Source organism: Callorhinchus milii, unplaced genomic scaffold, assembly GCF_018977255.1.
Source record: "Callorhinchus milii isolate IMCB2004 unplaced genomic scaffold, IMCB_Cmil_1.0 Scaffold22, whole genome shotgun sequence".
Lineage (NCBI taxonomy): Eukaryota > Metazoa > Chordata > Chondrichthyes > Chimaeriformes > Callorhinchidae > Callorhinchus > Callorhinchus milii.
The window spans coordinates 7,446,904-7,463,331 of record NW_024704763.1 but is presented as its reverse complement, the minus strand read 5'-3'; the positions used below and the strand labels follow the sequence as shown (position 1 = coordinate 7,463,331).

Below are 16,428 nucleotides of genomic sequence, written 5' to 3'. Positions count from 1 at the left end.
AATTCACTTTACAGTATATTCTATGAAGCGCACTTCAAGATGTCTCGAAGATATGATAAGGTGCCATATCAAATACAAGGATTATTATCATTATTCACTTCATGGCGAGTTTTGGGACATTACAGTGAACAAAATTGGCTCTGGGGTTCAAAATACCAAAATACACAGTCGTTTCACTTCACAGAAATTGCTGTGAAGCTCTTTGAGGTGTCCGTCTTCCAGAATTGAAAAGAGTCCATTTTATTTGGGGGCTTGTTGGCCAGGACACCGAGAGAGAGAAATTCCCTTATGTTTTCAAATAGCGCCATGGGATCTTTAGCATCCATCTGAACAGGCAGACAGGACTACAGATGAAAACAACAACAACAACAAGATTGCATTTATAGAGCGCTTTTCACGTCAGGAGAACGTCCCAAGGCGCTGGACAGTTGGGTCGGGACCCGAGCAGGGGGGAAATGGTCAGGGTGAGGGGAGGGAAGGCAGGGTGCGAGGAAGGGGTAGAGAGTCGAGAGAGGAGGTGAAGGCACGTTTGAAGAGAAAGGTCTTGAGACCCGCCTTGAAGGAGGAAAGGGAGGAAGTGGCGAAGGCACTGGGGGATGGAGTTCCAGAGCCTCGGGGCTGAGAGGCTGAAGGCCCGGCCACCGATGGTAGGGCGGTTGGGGCAGGGGGTGTGGAGCAGACCGGAGCCGGAGGAACGGAGGGTACGGGCAGGTAGGTAGAGAGATAGTAGGTCGGAGAGGTAGGAGGGAGCGAGGCCGTGAATGGCCTTGTATGAAGATGAGGATCTTGAATTCGATCCTCTGGGGGATGGGGAGCAGTGGAGGCGAGTGAGGGTGGAGTGATGTGTTCGCGAAGCCTGGTGCGGGACAGTACATGAGCTGCAGAGTTCTGAATGACCTGCAGTGTGGAGGGAGGGCCGGGAAGGCCGGCGAGGAGAGAGTTCCCATAGTCCAGCCTTGAGGTGATAAAGGTGTGGACCAGTGTTTCAGCAGCGTGAGGGGTGAGGTAGTGCCGTAGTCTGGCGATATTCCGGAAGTGATGGAAGGCGGTGCCAGTTGTGGCAGGGATATGAGGAAGAAAGGACAGCTCAGGGTCGAACAGAACACCGAGGTTCCTGACTGGCTTTGAGAGGTGGAGAGTGCAGCCTTGGATGCTGACTATCATCGCCAGAGGTGCGGAGGCGCTGACGTGAGCCAATAAGGAGGGCCTCAGTTTTGTGCACATTGAGCTAAAGAAAGTTGTCTCTCGTCCAGGACTCGATGTCGGACAGGCAGCTGTCAGGACATCGGGGGTCGTGGAGTTGAATGTAGAGGAGGAAAGGTAGAGTTGGGTGTCATCCGCATACATGTGGAAGTTAACCCTATATCTGTGGATGATGTCACCAAGGGGGAGCATATAGAGGGTGAAGAGGAGGGGACCGAGGACAGAGCCCTGAGGGACACCGCACGAGACAGTGCGGGGGCTGGAGGAAAAGCCGTTAGTGGAAACAAAATGAAGATGGTGGGAGAGGTAGGACCTAAACCACTCAAGGACAGAGCCTTGAAGGTTGAGGTGGGAGGACAAGCGGTGGAGGAGGATAGAGTGGTCGACCGTTATGAATGCGGCCGATAGGTAGGTAGGAAGGAAGGAAGGAAGGAAGGAAGGAAGGAAGGAAGGAAGGGTGGGTGGGTGGGTGGGTGGGATAGAAAACCGATAGGTTCAAGGAAAAGTCCTTGAACCACAAACATCAAGACTCAAGAGACAAGAGTGCTACCAACTAAGTCAGGCTGACAACATCACTTAGATTCAGGAGAAAATTCCCGCTGTACAAAACTCATAGCTGGAGTTCAAATCAGGGAGAGCGCTACTGAACACATTGGCGAGGCAACAGGAACAAATGACCTGTTTCTATAATGTGTGATTTGAAGTGAAGGAAAGCTACAATTCTCTCTGGCCTCCGAGGTTTTTTTCGGTGGATAAACCCTCACAATTGCTTTTCAGAAATTATTCAAATGAAAGTCGGGTCTTGTTGCACCCGACAGAGAGGCTGCTTTGAGGCGATTTGACTAATTAATTGCAAATCTTTCATTTGATAATGGGAATGCAGAGAAATGCGCTCGGAGTTGGCTGGTCTACCTAAGCGGTTGAAAGATTTTGTTGTGTCAAATTGGTGCAATTTGTTAAAACTATAAATAGACGTAGCAGCTTGTTTGCATAATTTTCCTCGGAACGTGTTATTGCGGAGAGTCACCCGTTTTGTGGTGGGTTCCAGGAATATCCGTGTTTCCCGTTAGAACCTCTCACGCGAGCTTTCCGATGGCTCAGCAAGTTTACTCAGCGAGCCGCTGTGATGTGGCAACTCCCGACTTTAAGCCCTGGATTGTGTGCTCACTTGGTTGCTCTCAAATAATTGGGGAGAACTGCAATTGAGGCTCAGGTTACGCAGGATGAAAATCATCCAGCTTCCCCAAGCATGACACTTATCCTGTTAGATGTCAGACTCCAGAAGTCCTACTTCACTCTCGAAACAATTTTGTCTTTGAGCTAAGATTTTAATAATAGTCCTAGTACTCAATACACTGTCTTTCATGTCTGGATGACCTATCAAAGCTCTTCGCTAATGTAGTGTAATGGCGGTGTGTTTTGTAGGTGTATTTTGGACTCCTGATGTGAAAGCTTCTGTGTTAGCTTATCTTGTATTGTGTAAAAAAAACGATTGTCTCACACTTTTAGATGAGAAGGAATTTCTGATGTAGCGCCTCATCAGTTGTTGAGACATCTCCAAGCGCTGCACAGATTTCTACTGTAAAGTGAATTGCCTGTATATTCTGTGGCTGAAACATATTTTCCGACTCTAAAAATGCCTTCAGGTGAGAAGGAAAGGGGAGAAAAGTGTTGAGTGGATCCTTACTACTCCACTGTGTTCAGTAGACAGATAAATGAATCTCCGGGAAAGAAATCAAGTTAATGGTGCATGGAATATGACAGCAATGATTTTAAGTGCCATGGGTTTTGACGAGGTTGGCGTTTGAATTGAGTGTCTGCATTCCTCCCCTGCAGGTTCTACTGGGATCTGACCATGCTCCTCCTCATGGTGGGGAACCTCATCATCATCCCTGTAGGGATCACATTCTTCAAGGACGAAAACACCACCCCCTGGATTGTCTTCAACGTGGTGTCGGACACTTTCTTTCTGGTTGATCTGGTGCTAAATTTCAGAACTGGGATTGTGGTTGAGGACAACACCGAGATCATCCTAGACCCACAGAAGATCAAGATGAAATATCTGAAGAGTTGGTTTGTGGTGGACTTTATATCCTCCATTCCCGTGGACTACATTTTTCTAATCGTGGAGACGAGGATCGACTCTGAGGTGTACAAGACGGCCAGGGCTTTGAGGATCGTCAGGTTCACCAAAATCCTCAGCCTTCTCCGTTTGCTGAGGCTATCACGTCTCATTCGATACATTCATCAATGGGAAGAGGTAAGCCTACTTTCTTCACCACCACATAGAGTACTGTAGCTTAACGTTTAGAACACTCACTCGCAAGCGAGAGGACCTGGGTTCAATTCACAGGTGGGGCTAAGACAAGTTTCCTTACTTCACACGCCTCTGTTTACTTAGCAGTAAGTAGGAACCCGGTTGTTAGTTGATTAGCGGATTGCTTCCCGGGTAATAATAATAATCCCTTCAAAAAAATTAAATAATAATAATTTGGTCACTCAATCTACGACTGTTTGTGGGACACCACTGTGCATAATTGGCCACAAAATACAGTCACTCCACTTTACAGTGTATTCTGTGAAGCATTTTGAGATGTCTCAACAACATGATAAGGCACATATGAAATGCAAGGATTATTTTTATTACTACTGTAGAGCTTCTGTTTAACCTGGGTCTGGTGAACACTAAAAATCCCACAGCACTCCTTGAACCGAGAGAGGATTTTCTCCTGGTGTCCTGGCCAACTTTCCCCCACAACCCAAACTCCAAATAAAATTGGTCCTTCACTTCATGGCCGTTTGTAGGGTATTTCTGTGTGTAAGTCAACTGCCACGTTTGTCTGCATAAATACACAGTCACTACACTCCACACTAAATCTTGTGAAGCGATTTGAGACGTCCTCCTGACGTGCACATCAAATGCTAAGGATTGTTATTATAAATCAGTCAGTTTTGGCGTTGGTGGATCTGAAAAGAACTCAAATGGAGTTGACAGCAGGAAGAAGCAGAGACAAATACTTTATTTACAATAGTCTCCCGAACAGTCACTCCAAATCAACCGTGTCTCTCTGATACATATCACACAGAACGTGTCACAAATCATCCACACCTTTCCGCTGACACACACATACCCCATCACAAATCACCCAGATTTCTGTAATGTACAGCAACCACATTACCGTTGAAATAGAGTTGTTTTGCGTTCTCTTTCTAAAAAAAAGTCTCAAAGCAGTAAATAAATCCAGTACATAGGTTCAATACATTAATAATAATAATCCTTGTATTTGATATAGGAATTAACCAATGTCGAAATGTCTGAAACTGCTTCACAGGATAAAATGATGTGTGACTGTGTATTTTGTGGGCATATTTGAAGCCTTAATTGCCTGGGAGGTATGGTAAGTTGGATGGGAAACTACGCATAAAAAAGAGTGCTCCCAGTGACCTGGCCAATCTGTTTCCCTTGTTCAACATCACACAATCTTGATTTGTCTCATTGCTGTTTTTAGGAACAACTGGGCTCTCACTTACCGTGTGGAGTAAGGAAATGTGCCTAACGTTTCGCTCTGACAGGGAATCGAACTCAGGTCACTTGCTTGCAAAGCGAGTGCTCTAACCAATACGCTACAGGACTCCACAGCTTAGTCCTGATAGACACTCTGTTGGAAGTCCCATTCAGGTAGACCACAACAAACAGAGGCTGGTGTGTGAAAATGTGGCTACAATGATGATGAAGGCTCAATGTAGAGAGAACCATAGTCTTCATTCCAACTGTGCTATTCTTTAACTGGGAGAGCTTGATTCTATAGGATCTAATTTGCGGTTATTCTTAATATGATTCCTTAATAAGGAAAAACAAAATGTGAAAATCCCTGTAGGATTAGGGTTCAGTTTGTAGGGTCACTGGCACCAGATCTGAGGCAGACACAATTCATTTAGGAGGGAAGGGTGGGCTTAACCTGAATCAAAATTCATGACAATGTTTTCTACTCTTAACTCACTCTTTCCCATGGAATCTGTACCTCCATTGGTTTTCCTCTTACAATCCACAAGCTTTTAAACCCTAAGTTTGACTCCATTTAACTGATGTGCTTTGACTTCAACCTCTGAGTCAAGAAGGCTGTGGGTTCAAGCTCCACATGGGGACTAGGACCTCTTTGGTTGATATTCCAATGAAGTGCTGGGAGTGGGGTTATATTGTGCTGCATTGTTGAAGGCTGGATGAGACATCAAAACAAGCATTGAGACATAGACATAGAGGGAGACATAGAAACACAGAAACAGGAGGAGGCCATTCAGCCCCTCAAGCCTGTTCCGCCATTCTCTAAGATCATGGCTGATCTGTATCTCAAGTCGAACTAATCAAGTTGAGATCTTGCTTTGATCAACATTGATCATTCACTTCATGGCTGTTTCTGACTTCCGCGTTTGCCTACAAAATCCACAGGAAAAGTATATTTTACAGTGAATTGGTTTGAGATACCTTCCCTCCTGATGCGTTGAGGAACTCTGAGACATTATTACTCGTGAAGGATGATACGCTGTATCAAAAACACAAATTATTATTTTACTGCATCCAATAGTGTTGGAATACATCTGAGTGGAAAATACAATATCATTTTCCATTTACAGGGTTGCAGATCCAAAAGAGACAAGCTCCCTCACTGAGCACAAAAAAGAGCAAGTTCTCTCAGTTTAAATTGTAGCATCAATGAAACGTGTTTTGTTTCTTTTATGAGACCCCTCTCTGCTCTGGCATAATAAGTGCAGGTTTCCAAATGCAGCAGCTGTGTTTGCTTTGTGTCTAGCCCTGCCAAGCATTTAATAATGTTGATTTTCCGTAATGCTTGCACTGAGCCATGTTTCCTGTTGACAAGTGTAATGCTAGAACAATATACAGGAGCCTATTACCTACCGTGATCAAGGTGACTTGTACCCCATTGCAGTCTCGCAAGATGTCAGGTGTCAGCCTGCCTCAGTTGGTAGCACTCTGGCCTCCTAGTTGGAAGGTTGTGGGTTCAAGCCCCACATCGGGATTTTGAAATCGCAGCCTGGGCTGACATTTCCGTGCAGTGTTAGAGGACCGCTGTATTGTCGGAGGTGTCGTCTTTTGGATGAGACGTTAAACCGAGGTCCCTTCTTGCTGTTCAGGTGGATGTTAAAGATCCCATGGCAACATTCGAAAAGAGGAGGGAGTTTCTCTCTCCCGGTGTTCTGGCCAACAATCCCCCAAATAAAATCAGTCACTCCATGGCTGTTTGTGGGACAATGCTGTGCACAAACTGGCTGCCACTTTTGCCCACAAAATACACTGTTTACAGTATATCCTGTGAAGCACTTCAAGACGTCTCGACGATGCAAGAATTAATATTATTATCATAATAATTATTGAAGTTAATTCACCAATGATCATCCCTCACAGCAAAATTCAGTCTCAATTATTGCGCTGTTCAATTCTGCATCTTAAATCATCTGAAAAAACTCACAGGGTTTATTGTAATTTAATGCAACAGCATAGAAACAAGTCATTCGACCCAAGTAGTCTGTGCCGGTGATTATATTCCACGCAAATCTCTGACTCTCTCATATTCCCCTACACATGTCTGCTTTCTTTGGTTCAGTATCGTTAATCATTCAGTGTGCAACACTCAGTTTGATTCATGCTTTGTTAAAATCTTTGCTGAATGAATTCAGTACCTAAAATGACCTAGAGTACTGACTACAATACACTCAGAGAGCTTCTCATACTTGAAGAGGATGAAAATAAAATAATAAGAATCCTTGCATTTGATGTAGCACCTTATCATGCCTTCTAGATGTCTCAAAGCACTTCAAAGTGAATTGACTGTATATTTTGTGGGTGAAACATGGCAACCAATTGCGCACATCAGTGTCCCACAAAAAGTTGTGGATTGATTGACCAAATTATTATTATTTGTTAATGTTAAAGGATACTAAGCGCGAGCTGGAGAGTGGATTAAACAGGTGGCTCATGGGGAGAAAATCACCAGCACAAACCTAGTGAGCCGAACAGCTCTGAGCTATAACATTCTGTGATTCTATAACAACATAAAACTACAGCACAGAAGAAGGCTATTCGGCCCTCCGTGTCTTGTTGGCTTCTCTGCAAGAGACAATTACTCTATGGGATACTCCATTCAGAGAATCTGCCTACGCTCTTTCTCATCCTCACCTACATGGCCATTCACGGCCTCGCTCCCTCCTACCTCTCCAACCTACTATCCCCCTACCTACCTGCCCGTACTCTCCGTTCCTCCGGCTCCGGTCTGCTCCACGTCCCCCGCCACAATCGCCCTACCATCGGTGGTCGGGCCTTCAGCCTCTCAGCCCCGAGGCTCTGGAACTCTATCCCCCAGTGCCTTCGCCGCTTCCTCCCTCTCCTCCTTCAAGGCCGGTCTCAAAACCTTTCTCTTTGACCGAGCCTTCAGCTCCCCTCTCGACTCTCTACCCCTTCTCGCTCCCTCCCTCCCCTCACCCTGACCATTTCCCCCTTCTCGCTCCCTCCCTCCCCTCACCCTGACCATTTCCCCCTCCTCGCTCCCTCCCTTCCCTCCCCTCACCCTGACTATTTCCCCCCTGCTCGGGTCATGACCCAACTGTGCAGCGCCTTGGGACGTCCTCCTGACGTGAAAGGCGCTTTATAAATGGAATCTTGTTGTTGTTGTTGTTTCTGCAACTCCCTCCCTCCATTTTCCGCTTTCCATCCCAATAAAGGCTCTTCCTTCGCCTCCTTCAAGTCTGAATCAAGTCCTTCCTCTTTGACGTCACTTTTGGCCATCTTTACCCTCTTCCACCATCTCTTAGGCCTCCCAACCCCTCAGACACCTATCCCAAACTCAGATGTAATCCTTGGCCTCTCCAGGAAACTGGGACACCCTCCCAAAGTTAAAAGCGCTATATAAATATAAAGTTGTAGTAGGATTTGTATTGTACACAACAAAATGATTGCAACGCAACACCACACTATTGTACAAAATACAAGGCCATTAAAGTGAACCATTTTTGTTCTATAGTCTTACAACGTAGTAAAGCATCAATCAATATCTGGACACTTAAAAAGGAAGTGTCTCTGAGGGAAGATGTGGATTTGCTCATTCAATGTATTGAAGCTTCAACCCCAAAGGGTCCTGCATTTAATTTGTTCTGTCCCTGTTCAATTATATTGCAATATGTATATTCTTTTGAAATCCGTGTTCTGAACAGGGAAGTTTGCAATTATCAACAAAGCTTTATAACAGTAATCATAAACATAATAACAACAATAATTGTTGCATTTGAAAAAGTGCCTCATCGCATCATCAAGACGTCTCAATGGGCTTCACGGGACAGACTGTAAAGCGGTGCGACGTGTGTAGTTTGTTTTAGCGCCTTATCATATCTTCGAAATGTCTTGCATTCTTCACAGGATTTATTCTAAGTTGTAGTGACTGTGTATTTTGTAGGCAGAGGAAGCTGGTAATTTGCACAAACAGCCATGAAGTGGATGATCATTTTTTTATTTGAGGGATTGTTGGCAGTGCATGAGAGTATTGGAACTTGGCAAATTCTCCCACAAAATATACAGTCAATTCACTTTACAGTAGATTCTGTGTAGCGCTTTGAGATGTCTCGAAGACAGGATAAGGCACTATATCAAAGGCAAGGAAAGGATTATTATCATTATAAATTCAGTTCTTACTTTGAAGCCGGTTTTCTTTCGTTTCTCAAAAGAATCTTTTCGGACTTTTAAATTTTAAAAATTAAACTTAAGCAATTGGCTGCCGCAGTTCGCCCACAAAATAAACAGTCAATTCACTTTAAAATATATTCTTTGAATAGCTTTGAGACATTTCGAAGATGTCATAAGGCGCTAAGTGGAGCCCTGTAGCTCAGTGGTTAGGGAACTCGCCTCGCAAGCTAGAGATGTGGATTCGATTCCTGGCAGGGCGAAACCTTGGGCAAGTTTCCCTACTTCACACGCCTGATAATAATCCCTCAAGAAAAAAAATCAATAATAAATTGGTCACTTCAACTTCAATCCACAGCACTAGGCGCGAGCTGGAGTGGGTTAAGCAGGTGGCTCAGAGAAAATCACCAGCACAGATCGAGTGAGCTGAACGGCTCTGAGCTGTAACATTCTCTGATTCTATAACGACATAAAGCTCTACAGCACAGAAGAACGCTTTTGTGTCTTGTTGGCTTCTCTGCAAGAGAAGACAAAAAGGGAGACAATTACTCTATCGGATCCTCCATTCAGTGTATCTGTCCACGCTCTTTCTGCAACTCCAACCCTCCATCTTCCGCTTCCCATCCCAATAAAGGCACAGCAGTGTTTGTGGGACGCCGCTGTGCGCAATTAGCTGCCGCGTTTCGCCCATAAATATACAATCAATTCACTTTATAGTATATTCTGTGAAGCGCTTTGAGGCGTCTAGAAAACGTGAAAGCGCTATATCAAATGCAAGGATCATTTATTATTATCATTATTTAAATTAAAAATGCAAAGATTATTATTATTCTTATCTTGTGGAAAACTGACTGGAATTTGCCAATTCCGACGCTTTTAAACACTGCATAAATGGAATTCATCCAATCACAAGTAGAATTTCTCCCCGTTTGCATGTATAATAAATCGACTGTCTCACAAATTACAGTGAGTGGGGAAAATCTTTTAAGCATTCAGGTTTTTTTTGCGGAGGACAGTCAAGGGCATCAACAATAAATGTGCGAAAGGAAATTATAAGCCATAATGGGGAGAGGGAGGCGGAATTTCAGTATGTGATGTGATCATCACGTCAAATAATGACATTATTTAATTCATTATTCAAAGTAGGGTGAAACCTTAGGCAAGTTTCCTTATTCCACACGCCTCTGTTTACCTAGCAGCAAATACGAACCTGGTTGTTAGTCGATTGGTGGATTGCATCCTGGGGGATAATAATCCCTTTAAAAAACTAAAATGATAATAATTCGGTCACTCATTCCACGACTGTTTGTGCGATACTGCTGTGTGCAATTGTCTGCCGCAATACCCCACCAAAATACACAGTCACTGCACTTTACAGTATTTTCTGTGAAGCGCTGTGAGACATCTCAATAACGTGATTAAGGCGTTATATCAAATGCAAGGATTCTTATAATTATTATTATAGTAACTACCCCATATTGTTCCCCCTTTAAGAGTAAAATAACTTTGCAGTGATGTGCTCAGACGCAGATCGCTTTCCAAGTACTTGAGGTGAACTCTGGAGAAGACTCCAGCAGGGGAGAGGATATGCATTTGCGATGGCTTTGACAGAGGCACGTGCTGATATCCCCATTGTGTCACCCAAGCACTTGTGCACTGCAAAACCTGCATTAATTCAGGGGAAAGATGACTAGGTGCCAACGAGCATCTGGTGTCACAGTAAAGTTGGCAAGGACAAGACGTCAGAAAATTTCACTGACTCACTAACTATAATGGTCTACAATAGAGAGGGTCCCGGCAGGAGAGTGATTGACCCCTTACCCGTGAGCTCTGCGGGAGCCGGAGAACCTACTGCACGCACCAAAGACACGCAACGACAACAACAACTGGCATTTATATAGCACCCCTCATGCAGGGGAGTGTCCCAGAGCGCTTGATACCTTCCTGGGGTGTCACGCTCCACAATTCACTCTTTACTACAACAAATTAATACTAATTCTTATATTTGACAAAGTGTCCATGGCTTAGCGAACCCTGGCCTGCTCCATTTCCCCCCCTCCCTATCCACACCACTATCGACAGGTTTTCAAGTCTTTTTGCCCCACTCGCTTGCCCCAGATCCATCACGGATTTGCCCCACGACTCGATCCCGTTCAACGTTCTTTCGTTAACCGACCTCACTCACCTGACTTCGCTTTCGGTCACCTTTTCCTTCCCCCCCCTCACCCCAGCTCAGGTTGTCCAGCCAGTGCCGTTAAGCATCTTGGGACTTACTCCTGACGTGAAAGGCACCGTGTAAACGTAAATTTGTATTGTATAGTGGCTTTCGCATTGTCTCAACTATAGTGCTCAAAGCACTTCACACATCCACCTTTTATGATTTATGCCACAAATCAAGAAATATTCAATCAGGAGAAAATTGAAAGCACTCTAACCGATCGAACGCGGACTTAACCTAGACTCGTGCGAATGTTTGGGGGAGGGGGGAGCTTCTTGATGAAGGTTGGCCACCACTGATGTAAAGGGTGGTGATAGTTATGGTGTGTGTTTTGTGCGTGGCTGCCACATTATGATACGCAAACGATGGTTAGCCTATATTGACGGCTGCAATGTCAGTACTGATCAAACAAAGGATCAATAAAATGAGAGCCACTGACCCATATCTAATAAGAATAGTCCTTGACATTGGGTCTGTCTTTCACATCTGGAGGGCATCTCAAAGCGCTTCACAGGATTTAACTGTAAATAATAATAATAATCGTTGCGTTTGATATAGTGCCTTACCGCGTCTTCGAGACGTCTCAGGCTGCTTCACACAATATACCTTTAAAATGAATTGACTGTGTATTTTGTGGGCGAAACGCGGCAGCCAATTGCGCACAGCAGCGTCCCACAAACAGACGTGAAGCAAATTACCAATTTTATTGAGCACTGCACTGGAGAGTCAGTCTAGTCTACGAGTTCAAAGTTTTGACATACATCTACTGCAAAATGAATTAACTAAAAAGAAGATAATTGTCACCCCAACAGCAACTGAAGACTAACAACTTATTGTCGTAAATGAGTTGGGTTAACTAGGAAAGACCGCAATGGGTGAAATTCCACCTGGGTCTGGATTTACTCTATTTCGCCTTCAAAGACACAGTCACCACACTTTGCATTAAATCCTGTTAACCACTTTGAGACATATCAATGCTGTGATAAGGCGCTATGTCAAATGCAAGATTCTTATTATTCACTCAGCTTCAGACCCTCTGGAATTTGTCAAATCATCCATTGGCGTCGCAACTGTGAAGTGGCTTTGGTTAGTTTCTCAAAAGAACTCGGAGGAAAAAACAGCTGTGTTTGAAAATTTTGCCAAATTTCTCGACACTCTGAAATGCTATCTAAATAGAGTCAATTCAGTCCCGGGTGGAATTTCTCCCTGCTGCACAACGAATGGAACAATCTCTTAGAGATAATGATAGCACTTGTTAAAATAAAATAGTTTAAAGTGGTAGCCGTGTTCAAAGATGTAGCTTCCCTCACCCCCTCTCCACCCCACCTCTGCTGTCTGCCATTTGTCACATGAAATGATGTCGCAGCTCACTCTGACATTCCTTAGCCCCTGATTACACGATAAAAATAAAGTCAAGCAAATGGTGCATAGAACAAAGTGCCTCTCATGCACGCACAAACTCACATACACACAGAGCCCAGCTGTTATCCCTCATGTGGTCACCACAAACAAAAGACGTTAATGGGAAACTCAAATAGATCAAATAGTCTTTATTTTCTTGACGCTTAAAAAGGTATTGGCCACAGTTTGGAGTCGGAGGTCAGGAATTCCATCTAGCCTAAGCCCGCAGGCCCCGTTCTGTCTTAAAATAATGTAAGATTGCGCAGAACTGGAAAAATTTTGGAAGCCGTTTTTTTTCTTAACAGAGGCACAAACAGGCTTCTAACAGGAATAATCCTTGCATTTGATTCAGCGCCTTATCACGCCATTAAGTCGTCCCAAAGCACAGAATATTATATAAAGTGATTGACTGTGTATTTTGTGGGCGAAACATGGCAGCCAAGTGCATACAGCAGTGCCCCACAAAGAGTCGTGGATTGAGTGACTAAATGTGAATAATATCAACAACAACAATAATAATAATCCTTGCATTTGGTATAGCGCCTTTTCACATTACAAGGACCCACGAACAGCCATTGAAAGAATGGCCGATTTTGTTTGGGGGAATTGTTGGCCAAGAGATGTATTATATGCCAAGTGCCATGGGATCTTTGACGTCCACCTGAATAGGGAGACTGAACCTCGGTTTTAATGTCACATCCAAAAGACATGAACCCACCTAACATTGATACAGATCACAGTCGATGTGTCAGTGCTTAATCTTTCCTTCTGACATTTCAATTCTATTTCTTCTGAACTGTGATCTTTTCTCCCCGCGTCTGTGTGACACACGTGTAAAACATCAGAGGACGCGTCAAATGATGGATCTGAACCACAGTATCCAGATGACGAGATTTCTGCTCTGGTGATTTATGGCGTTGTCCTAACAGTTTGATTAAAGAGCAGGGGATATATGTTGAATCCTATAATTGACTCTAAACAATGCGCGTTAGTTTTGACACTGGTCAGAGAGATGCCCTGTATATCATCCTATGGAATCACAGGAACAGGGGAAGCCATTCAGCCTCTGAAGCCTGTTCCACCTTAACGCCTCTACCACCCAAGAGGTATCTATCTCTCTCTCTTAAACACCCTGCTGATTCCACAGCTTTCTGGAGCAGAACGTTCCACGACTTCGCAACCTCTCCCTTAAGAGCTCTCTGGTTAGTTTCATTCATCTGGCCTTTTCCTACAGTTCTTTATGTGTTTTTTTGTGTATTTTTTCTCCTTTTCGGTCATTCCTTAGGATGAGACGTTAAACTTACCTTCCATCTGTTAAGGACTGCCACAAAAGGTCAGAGAATTCAGTTCCCAGTTTTCATTCTGAAAATGTGCATTGAATGTTTATTTTCCTCTCAACCACTGCCAGTTGGGGCACCAAAGTAGAGCTGGGGATGGTTTTGTTCCTCGCCGAGCACACAGGGGCAACCATAGCAAGGGCTCCGCTAGACACCAGCCAATTTAGCACATATTCTGCCAATTCGGTCCGTGATGCTCAATTTCACTTTAAGCAGCGTGTTTTATTAACTGATCCATCACTGGAGCTTGCTCCACCTGTGGTGTATGTAAAGGTTGAGAAAACGTGTCTGACAGATTCACACACAACTCATCCCAAGGCACAAACATTTGTGTTATTCCTGCAAACTTGGCACTTCGCATCAAACGCACTCCAAGCATTGTAAAGATATACGGTACTTTGTCATTTCAGTAAGATGTAACAGTTATGTCCCAGTAAAGGTCTGATGCGGAAAGAGCAGGGGAATGAGATTGGAGTAGAGCTACAGTGGAGAAACCAACTACTTCCTACGCAGAAACTTTCTATGATTCTATGATCCACCTGTGGAGTTCAAGGATGCCTGAAGCCCAAAACTGTAAAAAGACATTAGGGAGAATAAAAAAAAGCCCTGTGAATACCATAGTGTGAGAAGCAAAGAGGTCTCAGACTTCAAACAAATAGCAGAGTCTAATCCAGATATCTCTGTGATGAAATATTGATTGCAGCAAACATGTTTCAAAGAAATTATGTTATTCAGTTTGCTTCAGGTGGAAGACAAGCAGATTACTGAGAAATCGTTTGTCATATTTGCCTCTTGCTCCAGATGAAATGGTGCTTGATGTACGGAAGACTGTTGTCTAACTTGATCTCTCTGGGTTCTGATTTTCCTGCGTGTGTTAAAGTTGAAGTCATGGTGATGGGGGTGTTATTGGGCAGGCGAACACTAGCACTGACATGGTTTGTTACAAAAGGATTTCTCATGACCAGCATACAGAGAAAAGATCTGCAATGTTAGCAATGGGTACTGTTTTGAGGAGAGAGGAGGTCAGAGAGGTCGGGGGGTGCAGAGGAGTGGAGGGATTTGAATACAAGTGTGAGGATCTTGAAATCGATCCTCTCTGGGATAGGCAGCCAGTGCAGTCTGGCCAGGACTGGGGTGATCGGGGAGTGGAGTTTCGTGCGGGTGAGAATGCGGGCGGTAGAGTTTTGAATGATTTGGATTTTATGGATGGTAGTGGATGGGAAGCCGGCGAGGAGCGCATTAGAGTAATCCAGCCAAGAGGTGACAAAGGCATGGACCAGGGTTTCAGCAGCTTTTGGGGAGAGGTATTGGCAGAGACGGGCGATGCGTCAGAGGTGGAAGAAAGCGGTGCTGGTGAGGGACCGGATGTGGGGGAGGAAGATAATTGGGGGTTGAACCTGACGCCTAGGGTGCGTACGGGTTCGGAGAGTTTTAGGGGGAGGTCGGGCAGGTGGAGGAGGTGAAAGCCGTGAGATTTTAGACGTTGACGAGAGCCAAAGAGCACCGCTTCCGTATTGGCAATGTTCAGCTGAAGGCAATTTGCGCTCATCCAGTCCCTGAGGTCTGACAGGCAGCTGACAGAACATCAGGGGATTGGGGGTCGTAAAGAGAGGTGGAAAAATAGAGTTGGGTGTTGTCTGCATGCATGTGGAAATGTACCCCATGTCTGTGGATGACATCCCCAAGAGGGAACATGTAGATCAGAAAGAGGAGGGGCCAAAGATGGATCCTTGGGGTACCCTGCAGGTAACCGGGTGAGAGCGGGAGGAGAAGCCATTTGTGCAGATGTATTGCTGGCGGTTTGTGAGGTAGGACTCGAACCAGGCGAGTGCAGTCCCACTGAGGTGGATGACAGAGGAAAGGCGGTGGAGGAGGATGGCGTGATCGACTGTGTCAAAAGCGGCGGAGAGGTCCAACAACTTGCATTTATATAGCACCCTTCATGTAGGATAGAGTGCCACAGCACTAAATGTATATCATTCAAAATGATATACACTTCTTAAGGTCCTGCAGAGACATCTTAAAGGGTTTCGCACAGCTGACTGGGAGCCGTTGCAACAGGGGAGGGCAGGTTACCTAAGGTAGCAGTGAAGATATCATCGGGGCTAATGAGTTGAAGCAGTTACCAGCCCGCTTGGCTGAATTGGGATTGAGTCACCTCGGATTAAGGACACCTGTTATTATCCTTGGCTCCTGAATAAATCCAATCACGCGCTCCAAACTGATTCCTCCTTCAGCGTGAAGCACTGTTAAACTCACATGTTCGAACAACTAGTTCTAAACTGGATAATCAACAAAAGGGTCGGTCTAATCCATTGGGAATATTTGCTTTGCGTTTCACTTCAAGTGACTTTCACCAAAAATATCACATTGCATTGTACCAAATTGATCCTAAAACACATAATAAATTGATACCTCCGCATTCATCTATCTTAGAGTCCCATGTGTAGGTGGAACTCTCAGTAGATTTGGTTTGGAGATGTTTTAAGTGTGGTGATGGGTTTCCACATGGGTCAGTTCCCACCGAACGCTCAAAAAAAATAAAAAATTCTGAACAGGATTCCATAATTGGGTATCTGGGT

The 16,428-nt window shown here is 44.6% G+C and overlaps 1 protein-coding gene across 1 annotated transcript in view; it reads left to right on the top strand.

Moving 5' to 3' along the window:
* The window catches only part of LOC103189620 (potassium/sodium hyperpolarization-activated cyclic nucleotide-gated channel 3), a 114,970-nt gene that overhangs the window by 21,011 nt on the left and 77,531 nt on the right, over positions 1 to 16,428 (top strand). The window contains exon 3 of the mRNA XM_042343141.1: positions 3,040 to 3,463. Coding sequence (XP_042199075.1) covers positions 3,040 to 3,463 — 424 coding nt within the window. The remainder of the gene's footprint in view (positions 1 to 3,039; positions 3,464 to 16,428) is intronic.